Source organism: Aplidium turbinatum, chromosome 10 (assembly GCF_918807975.1).
Source record: "Aplidium turbinatum chromosome 10, kaAplTurb1.1, whole genome shotgun sequence".
Classification (NCBI taxonomy): Eukaryota; Metazoa; Chordata; class Ascidiacea; order Aplousobranchia; family Polyclinidae; genus Aplidium; species Aplidium turbinatum.
Genome location: NC_137481.1, coordinates 13,883,564 through 13,894,646, shown reverse-complemented (window position 1 = coordinate 13,894,646; position 11,083 = coordinate 13,883,564). Strand labels below are relative to the sequence as shown.

The 11,083-nt window shown below is 36.1% G+C and overlaps 1 protein-coding gene across 1 annotated transcript in view; it reads left to right on the top strand.

Annotated features, from left to right (window-relative positions):
- Positions 1 to 9,762: 9,762 nt before the first annotated feature.
- The window catches only part of LOC145778979 (uncharacterized), a 91,635-nt gene continuing 90,314 nt past the window's right edge, over positions 9,763 to 11,083 (top strand). Inside the window, exons 1-2 of the mRNA XM_082590562.1 lie at positions 9,763 to 10,039; positions 10,117 to 10,328. Of these exons, the coding sequence (XP_082446688.1) occupies positions 9,763 to 10,039; positions 10,117 to 10,328 (489 nt within the window). The remainder of the gene's footprint in view (positions 10,040 to 10,116; positions 10,329 to 11,083) is intronic.

Below are 11,083 nucleotides of genomic sequence, written 5' to 3'. Positions count from 1 at the left end.
AAATACAACCTTGACTTCGTTTCAAAAGCAATGATCAGCAAAAATCTGGTGTGCAATACTTTCCTGAAAATATCCGCTTGTTTAAAATGATGTAATTGTTTTCTAATGATGCTTTATTGTGCATGTGGTTTAACATTTCCTAATGCCATGTGTTCTTGCTGGTTAAATTCATAGTAGAGGAGGTTTAATGGAGAAATTAATGTATTTGTTTGCAGTAATCGTTGGACAAGATAACCAAACCGAATGTGCCTTTGTATACGGTTGTTGCTTCAACTGGTTTGAGAATATTCTATCTCCAGGAGTTGTAAGTAATACTAAGAGACCACTCAAACTAATTACACCTTATTTATTTTAATCTAACCTGATTTTGAACGAACTTTAAGTACGGTGCAGTAAATGACTTGGGTCAAATATTTAATTCTCGAAGTTTAATAACTTTTTAAGTCGAAAATTGAACGACACGGACGTAAAAGACATGGTGTTCCCATAAATTTATACATAGGTTGAAGAAAAATTCATCATCACTATTTCAGCTTGAAATGTATCAGTGACGTATGACAACATCGGTTATCAATCCATGAAGTTTTTGCTAATTTAATTGCTTTCAATAGGTGCCTACAATGTGTAACTTTTCTGGACTAGATGTTTATTTTGATTGGTTTATTCATCTGCTTGTTCCCTTCAAACTTACTTGAAAGGTTTCAAGCATGTACGGTAACCGACTGTCTATCAAGGAAACTGAGTGTTGTTGCGTCTTGGTTGCATCCTGCTGTCGTTGGAAAAATTAAACTCTGAATGCATTTACTTTCAGCCTGCTTGTTATCAAACGGAATCACTTAGCACTTACAGGCAGGGTGGCATTGGAGTCTTAGTTGTTCCCAATACATTTCAAGCTACAGGTGTTGCTGTTCCTTCTGGCGTTCAACCAGGATCCGTTGTTACTATGAGTAGGCCAAACGCAACCCCACTCACAACAGCAAGTAAGTATTTTTAGTTATGCCAATGCTGTAAATTATTACATCTTACATTTTGTTTTAATCACGCTCTTATTTTTCAGCAAGATCTTTTCAATTTGGAAATCAGATGTTTACATACAACATCGATCGACACAGTTACGCAGAAGCAATTCAGATATGTTCCTTATCAAACGCCCAACTCCTGATCATCAACTCAGAAGAAATTCAAGCCGCCGTTGTTCGACATCTAATGGAAATTGGAATTCTTCCTTCCACAACTTGGGAAAGCGCACTGGCACCTGGTTACTGGATTGGTGGAACTGATGTTGACGTAGAAGGCAATTGGCTATGGCGAGACAGAACAACAATTCCCACTAATACAGTCACTCCTGGATATCAAAATTGGTATAATCAAGGAGGATTTAATGAACCCGACGGATCAAGACCTGGAGACGATTGTTTATATATCAGCGGATTGATTTCTGTCGGAAGGTTGCAAAATACGCTGGGAGCCTGGTTTGATAGCAATTGCTTTGTCAGAAAATACTTCATTTGTCAAGGTCCCCTTTCAACACCAGGTAATTTTAAATTTAACTAACTTTCTCGTATGCTTAATTATTCTATGTGTTTCTTGTGTGACCTACATGCAAAGAGTATCTTTCGAAACACTTAACAAAGCGTATAACCGAATTTAATTTTTATTTCTACATGCAATATAACAATAATTGCATGTCTACATTTCAATTCGTGTATTTTAAAAATAAAACTTTACCCTAGAATAGGCTATAACTTTCCGGTAACCAGATACTTCACCCGTTACCAGTGCTTCCCCTCATTGCTATGTTTAGTAGCGTTGATAGGGGGGGTCCAGGGGGTATTTTTTGACTAAGGCCCGGAATAATTTTAAAGCCCGGAAACTTTCCAAGGGGGCCGTAAACTTGAAGAAGCCACCGTTTATTTTTAGGATGTGATGCATTTTTCTTAAAAATTTTTTGGTTTGGGGTTCGAGACTTTCATTGGTTTCATTGGTGCCAAATTATCCTCCCAACGTCCCTATGTTTAACAAACTGTCTACAGCAGAAACCGAAGTGAAACATGCAAGCCGTTTAAATTATTGTCATTAAGTGAACTTAAATAAAAATGGTAAAAAAATCTTCTGTTAAAGGAAGGAAATGTTTGTTGAATATAAAACAAACAATGCTTACAGCCTTACAACAATACTGAAAGAATTTCAAAAAGAAGTTTCGTTAAAGGTGCAACTTAAACCAGAGAAGGAGAATACAAACCTGTTTCAAATAGTTACATCAAATTGCAACAGAAATTTTATGTAAAAAAATTTCAATTGATATTTTTTCAGATCCATGTTCTTCATCGCCATGTCAGAATAATGGGTTGTGCAGACCAACTGGTACAGGAAACTTTGAGTGCACCTGCAGAGCCGGATACTCAGGAAACCTGTGTGAAGTTGTGCAAAGTAAGTGATGTGGGCTTTAAACAGCGCTTAAGAAATATCAATCTAAAAAATTAACGCTAGCTTATTTTTAATGAAAATTGATTTGTGTAGTTTGTATGCAATAAAAAAAACAATTATCTTGATTTGTTCTTAATTCCTGAAGACAACATGTAGATAGCTCTCTCAAAATTTTTTCAAAAATGTTTAAAATTGTGGATTGAAAGCAGCCACAAAACAATCATTGTTTTTTTTTTTTGGCGTTTGATATAACCCATGACATTTGGACAGCATATGTATTTCAAAGTAGCTACCCTTTGGTTTTGTAATGGTTATGCAAAATTAACAGCCTAAATTAAAAAGCAATGGAGTAAATTTTATCTTCAAAAACTGCCAAGTAGGAAATGAGCGAAAAAGGTCGAAAATCTACAATCTAGACCTCATAGCTAGAAACATTTGACCTTGCAAAGAAAACTGCGATGTACAAAGAAACAAAAGCTTTTGAAATTGTTTTCATCGTGCAATTATTGTGATTTCAAGCAAAGACTTTTCAGACTTGTTTTAGTGTTACACGCTCAACTTTATCGCTTTATTGTCAATCAAAATGCCATTTTTATAGACAGGTGCGCTTCAGTTACGTGTCTAAACAATGGAGAATGCAGAAGTGCTGGAGGTTCATTTCAATGCATTTGTCGGCCAGCATATTCCGGAACATTCTGTGAAATAGAAACTGGGCCAAGTATGTTTAAGTAGCAATTTGTTAAATATGTCTAATAGTATCTAATTGTGCAATAACTACTTGTCCATGACATGGCGGCAGTGCACAGAAACAAATACTTAAACAACAAGGAAAGTCAATATTACCAATTCAAAAAAAATTCCTAAAAATTAGGAGTACGAAAAGACCTGAAACAATGTGTTAATCAAATCATAAAAAAAAAAAATGAAACTTAAAACGGAGAAAAAAATAACAGGTACTCATCATGAAAAAACGCATTTCTTTCTCACCGTTACGCACTTGTTTATATAATTTTTACTACATTCTGACTAAGTAAAACAAATTAGACGGTATCACACTAAATCAGAATCACACTACTCATCTTATTAGATCATCAGTTAAAAAGAGATTTGATGAAAAGTTTAACAACTAAGTTATGTTTTGGAAATCTAATTAGCCTACTTTTTTGCATTTTTGTTAGATCCATGTAGAACTTCACCTTGTCGAAACAATGGTCAATGTATCCGTCGTGGATCGAATTTTTTTTGTCGATGCCCTAGGGGTTTTTCTGGAACCCTTTGTGAAATCATCGATCGTTCTATTGGTAGGTTGTTTTACGGTAGAAACAGTCAAACTTCTTATTTTATGCTAATCATAGAAACACTTCAAGTAATTTTGTATCTATTTTAAAAAGCACCTGTGTCCATTTTAGATTAAATTTAATAAGGTAATTCATTACAAATCATGCGTGTTTTCAGTTTAGCTCATGACATGCTTTTTATTCAGATGCTTGTTCCTTTTCTCAATGCCTGAATGGAGGGCAGTGTCGTGGGACAGAATTTGGATTTCGATGCATCTGCACAGACCAATACATGGGAACCGTATGTGCTGAAAGAGTCCCAGGTATTAACTCAATTGATTGCTTTTCACGATTTTGATCACTTTCATCATCACCATGTGTCATCTACGATTCGAAGATTGGCTGTCAACAGTTTCCGAATACCTCAAACTTTAGCTCTTTCTTGGCTTCTTTAATATTTAGTAAGTCAGCAAATTTCATCTTCCAATGTTCTTCCTCATCTTTCCTAACATCGTTTTTTCCTCTTTTAAGTATCAGTTGATAAAGCTAGCTTGCTGATCTTTCAGAATCCTGTCAAACCTGCTGATCCTGTCAAACCATCTTTCTTGCATTCAAGTCTGTTTCTAATTTCTTTGTTCGTAATGTGTTCTTTGTATGACATTTTTAAGATTTTGTTTTAGCACCAGAGTAGTAGCAAAGCAATGAGTTTGAGACTGCAATGACAACATGGCGTAACAAATCACCTACAAAATCATTAAATTGTAGCAAGTTACTTTTTTATCGCTTGCGTGTGATACAGTAATATTGCTTTGCTAAATCGTCTTCGTTGTTTTAACTACAACATGATGTTTCTTTCAGAACCTTAGACTGATTAGTAATTTTGTTCATTCAGATCCATGTGGACCAAGGCCCTGTTTAAATGATGGTGCATGTAGGCCTCTTGGTGGACCCCGTTATGTATGTTTGTGCAGATTTGGTTATAGTGGAACAAATTGTCAAACGGGTAAGAGAATTATAGCAAAGGCATGCTAAACGAAAAAGAGCATCAATAAAATGTACATAGTTCATCGTACCTAGTAGTTGCATTAATATTCTATTTGAATAAGAATGCTGAAAATCACACCAAGAGTGGAACAGACTATTAAGGTTTTTAGAAGGGTAAGAAGTAGGAACTATATTTACTTCATCGTAGGTGTAAAAGTGAGTTTTTATGTCGCTTTTGGAAAGCTTTTGTTTATACGAATAATATTTATTGGTGGACGACATCTTTAAGTTTGACTATTTTCCGTTCTTGCGTTTACCATTGACATAGTTAGCGTAGCATTTTAAGTTTTATGTTTTGTTTCACAGCTACTCTAACCACATCCACTACGACCACTGCGCCAAGAACCACAACGCCTGTAGCTATCAGTGAGTCGCAATAATTGTAACTCGCGTAACTGTCAAAATCAATCAACTAGTGTTTAACATAGGTTACTAAAAATTGAATGAGGCTGTTCACCAGGCATTTACTTAAATAAGATGATATACATTCAATGTAAATAAACACAAAACATCTACTTTGTAGGGAGTGGCTGGTTGAATTGGAGTGCATGGAGTGATTGTTCTTTTACATGCGGTTCGGGAACACGAAATAGGTTCCGTGGATGCATTGGCGGAACAGCAGGAAGTTTCATCTGTCCTGGCGTTGCTAGAGAGGTGTGTTTTTTTAAATCATGGTGTTATATAAAAGTTCCATAATCACTTACTGAGCTTTGGGGTATAAGAAGATAATGCTCTCATCACATCTTTGGCACTAATGAGAATATGGTGGGTAGTTTCTTTCTCTAGGCCGCCTTTCCTTCAGCAACTATACCCACCCAATTTATTATATCCTGAGTAGAGGCTAGTGGTGATGTTTGTCAGCAACCAGCTTAAAGTTGAGTGTCGAACTATTTGCATTATTGAAAAGCCAAGGCCTTATCTGCTACGCTGTCTCACAACCGATTAAGGTGTGAATTGTCTAAAATCAACGTTAATAAACTGGTATTTGCAGAGAAGAGGGTAGATAGCTTAAACAAAATCTAAAATTGTGATACTGCTTTTTTACTCGCTTCCATCAGTCATGCTCATTTCTTTATGTACCAGTCTGTTAGCTGTTTTGAAAGACCATGCACAACTGATCCACCTATGGCATGGGGAGGTTGGAGTTCATGGAACGATTGCCCCGTCACTTGTGGAGGAGCCTTCCAATTCCGGTAACTTACATTTGAATAAATTTATGAGTCCTACAAAGTCTTGATAACACTGTGTCGTATACTAAGTGTGCATGATCTGTGTCCCAATTGATCGTGGGTAAACAAGGTTTTGCCAACTATTTCCTCTTGTTTGAGTAATTCTTTTCATTTGTTCAACTGTTCCCTCGATTTAATCGTTTTAACTATTCTTTTAGTCTTTTCCCGCATTTTGGCCTCTTCCCTGTTTTTTCTTTGTTGCTGCTGATATGTATTTCATACGTTTTATTGCAACTCCTCACGTTTACTTGCAGAAGCCGAACATGTGAAAACGCATTGCCTGGTCAATTTTGTCCTGGAAGAGGAGCAGAATTACAAAATTGTTCAAATAATCTTTGCCCAACTTGGAGCGAGTGGTCATCATATTCTTCATGTACACTAACGTGTGCTAGAGGAACAAGGTTTCGACGAAGGTAAATTGTGTTGGTAGTTTGAACACAAACAAAATAACTTTTGTTACTAACAATTAGTTCTCTGGAGCTCGAGATTGGAAGCAAGTAGGAGATCTATCACTTGAATTTCACTTTGCGGCAAAGAGATACCATTAAAAATATCTTGTATAAAAACAAATTCGATCTCACAAATATTTTGTGACTGTCAAAAACTGTATGTACAGTACAGTGCGTGACTTTAAACTTTATTTGGGCCTTAGACGTTCTACGCCTACGTACGTAGGCATGGTGTAGGCCGAAGGGAGAGATTAGTCCTTATTTCAGAAGCAGTCAACTAACTAAAAAAATATGAATCCAAACACTCTTTATTCTATGCAATTCGTTGAAAGTTAGTGACGTCACGTTATAACACAGTATCACAAATATCGTAATTGAACAAGTATTGTAGTTGCAGTTGATGCGAAACGCATTTCAGGTGAAAGAAGGCTTGAAAAGGAATTTTTTTCTCATAACCGTCTATAAGCGTACTCTGCTTGACGTTTTACAATGAGAATTCCAGAGGTAGCAACAATTAAATTGCTATAAAATTTGGCCCAAGATTTATCTTCACAAGTTGATCGTGATATGACTTCCTGCAGTTGGTCGCAATACTATGCTAATTTAACTTTTCTAGTGTCTTATTTATGGTTAATTAAGTGAATGGTTATTCTTATGTTGAACATAAATAGATCAAACCCTTTCAAAAAATATCTTCGAATGAAAGTCTACAATAAGTTCAGGTTTCAAACTCTAACAAAAAAAAGTTAAAATACAGAACTTGTCTGAATGGAGAAGGTTGTATTGGAAGTGACGAGGAGACAACAATTTGTAACAACAACTTATGTCCGACCTGGGGGCAGTGGAGTCAGTATGAGAGATGTCCTGTGACATGCGGAGGAGGTAAAGAATTACAAGATTATTTATTATTTTTTAATGCATGGCAATAAATTGTTGACGATGAATAAACTTCATGACAATAAAAATACAAACAAGAAATGATCTACTTAAAACTTTTTGTAGATGTTTGTGTGAACATGTTTTAATCAAATGGGCAGGGTCGCTGTTAAAACTGAACCAATAAGGCAAGCAAGAAAAGGTTAACCATACCTAACATTTAGCGCAACAATCGCGGACAAGGATATGTGCATTTGGCAACATTGGGCAATCTGGATGTGACAGCATCGATGATGCTGTTATGAGAAGAGACTGTGGTTTGCAGAATTGTGAAGCGTGGACACAGTGGACCTTGTCTGAATGCTTGGTCACCTGCGGTTCTGGCATCAGAGTAAGTCATAGCTGAAACATTTAGATTTCCTGTGCAATAAGTAGATGATTGGAAACCAAGTAAATGGGTGGTTCAACTGGTTCAACGTTATTCAAACAGCAACTGGTACATCTTTCTCAGGCATATATTTGAGTCATATTGAAGTATAATGATATCAAGAGTTTCCACTAGCGTTGTTATTTTATGTATATTTATGATTTTATTTTTATATAATGTAGATTATTTATGTTATTTTTAACTATGCATTTAACTTATAATTTTCAGTATCGTTGATTGGGTAGAGAATGAAGCTGGTGACAGGCGTAAAGAATCATGATAACCTAGCTTGTGCAATATTTCTTAGCTTGTAAGCCTATGTAACTTGTAAATAATTAGACGTAACACCCTATCATTATACTGTATTTCCTCTGTTTGCTCGGTATGTATATAAAGTTTTCTTACAGACGAGGACACGAAGATGTGTGAACGGTACTCCTGGCATGCCTGGATGTCCTGGTGACGAACGTGGTACTGTGAGTTGTTCAGCTGCTCCTTGTCCTTCTTGGAGTGATTGGAGTAATTTAGGGCCATGTACAAGAATTTGTGGTGGAGGAGTTCAAACACGCACTAGGTAAAATATTATTAATAAAAAAATGGATTCTCTGCGTTTTTCAATCACCCAATTAAGAAATCGGATAGTGGTCACCTTTAAAGTACGTGTCAAATTTGGTGCTATATGGAATTTAATAAGATCCCATCACAGGTTGAATAAAAGTGACAGAGATTTTACCAATTGTGTTTTAGCCTACACGAGTTAACTATATTGTGTAATAAAACCTTTCTGTTTTTGTGAACCAACTCAGCAAACCGACCACTTGAAGCAGTTGACTTTCTCGTATATTTTTACAGTAGTGTTCCCTTGCTAGTTACGTATGTATTGTTACGTGAGTAGCAAGCCTTATGCAAGTTAATTATAGGGTACTTTGCATATTAATATTCATTTGTGTAACAATTGTTATGGATCTGTCTCATTTTGCAGACAATGTTCGAACGGCCGTGCCGGTATCGATTGCGAAGGTCGTTCAGATGAGGCCGTTTCTTGTCAGGTACAGGCTTGTGAAATGTGGGGTGAATGGACAAACTATAACCTTTGCTCGGTTTCATGCGGAGGTGGGTCTCAGACACGAACGAGAGCATGCATTGGTGGCCGTGCTGGGGATCCAGGATGCCAAGGAAGTAACGAACAGGTCTCTTTGCTTAGTTGACAGAATGACGATTTTTTATGTTATTTAAAGTTTCAAGAGTATTTTACAAAATATGCGCCTGTGAAGTGCTGTCATTGGTAATGTTTAACTATAATAAAAGTCTTGATGACACCATCGATTTTTCATAATCAGCCAAATTATGGTTGGTATATGATAAAATAATACTCTAATGACGCGTCAGCCGATATTTTGCTTCAAGATAAGGATTTTCATTATAGGGGTAAAATAGCAAGCAAATTTAAGAAAGCTTGTAAAGTATTCTCTTTCAAACACTGTTACTGTGTGAAGTTTGCTGCACGTTTCTTACAAACCAAAGCTATTTAAACATTTTTTACAATATAACTTATATTATAGGCTATATTGTGTCTGTAAAGCGCAAGGATTAGATTGCTGTATGTTATCTTTATTCAAAAGCTACGAAACTTGGTGTCTCAGGAGGCTACTACACATTATCTAGAGAGAAAAAATAAACTCGTTACCCAATAAACAGAGGATACACCGACCTCAGAAAACTGCGTTCCTTCGGACACACTGCTAAAAGTTTCTCATTAGAAAATGTATTGATGACTGAGATGGTACAAGACAAATGAACAAAAAGACGACAAAAATTGAAATTTTAAAACAATTTTAAGCAAATTATAGGTTGAACGGTGTGGCAAAATTATTTATAAAAACGAAAAATAGAACTAGAGAAAGTTTATAAGGGAAATCACAGCGTTGTCAATCTATTGAACAAGAATGGTAGTTTCTGTCTGAAATTTGCAAATCTAAATCTTATAATATGCAGTAGGCTAAACCATGTAACAATAACAATTTATTGGAATAATGCAGAGTGAGTCATGCGGTGGCGCCTCCTGTCCATTTTGGTCTCTGTGGGATCCGTTCGGAGAATGCTCTGTAACGTGTGGAGAAGGTATTCAAGTGCGACAAAGAAGTTGTCTACCGATCGGTACCCCCAATCTTCTATGTGGTGGATCCAGTAGAGGATCCAAGCCATGTCGTACTTCAAGTTCGTGTGATTATTTTGGAGAATGGGCATTTGTTGACGTATGTTCTGTTTCCTGTGGGAGTGGTCAAAGAACAAGAAGGCGTCAATGTCTCGGTGAGTGAAAGTGAGAAAGTGGTCATACAATAAGTGAGTTACCAACATGGTAATTAACTTACTTCTGTCGTAAGGAGGTGGAACTGTTGGATTTGGGAATTGCGATGGTCCGGCTGAAGAAAGAGTTTCATGCGACCTTCCAAATTGCCCTATCTGGGGTGAATGGAGCCCAGTGAATTGTAGCGTCACATGTGGCAGTGGAACTACTATTCGTCAGAGACAGTGTCAAAACGGAGCTGAGTCGGATTGCGCTGGTTCTGCTACAAGAGTGGAAGCGTGCAATCTTGAGGTGCTTAATTATTATCTTTAACGAAGGCCATGTCGTTGCAGCAGTCTTCTTTATTGGAGTTAATTTGTTGGGTTTAGTAACCACAGAACCACACGTCCGTACTAGTGTGCAAAGCATTTGTTATCAGGACTCACATAAATAATACATTATCTTTTCATACATATTTTGTACAGAACTGTATTAAATTTACTTGCGATTTGCTCATTGGTTGTACATATCTTGTATTCGGCTTTTGTTCTTTGATGTTGTTCGTGACTTTTTTCGGCGTAGTTCTTAGTTGAGTTTAGATTTAAGATCAAATATTTAAGTCTTATCTTCGCTGCTAAGTCAAATTTGGTGCTGAAAATTACCATTTTTCTGGGCTTAATTTAAAAGTTCGATTTAAATTCTTTTTCGTCAATTTTTTTTGTACACTTAAAAATTTATATCTTAACATTTACATTCAATAATTGTAAATTCTAGAATCCATTGTGATGTAATTATGTAAGCACAATTTGTAACCAATTTTGCAAATAAGTACATTTCCAACATTGATAACATTCCATCCTACATCGTGAATTTTTTTATTTATTTAATAATTAGCCTATTAACTTAAGACGAAGAGTACATTCTTCCGACAATCTATTGATTCAAAGCGTAGCTATTTTTTTGAAATAAACATAGAGTTTAGTTTTGTGTATTTGTGCCAGCCATCACCAGGATAAATCCATTACAAAAGCTGCATAAATTATGTAGCAAACCATTATCACAAAGTA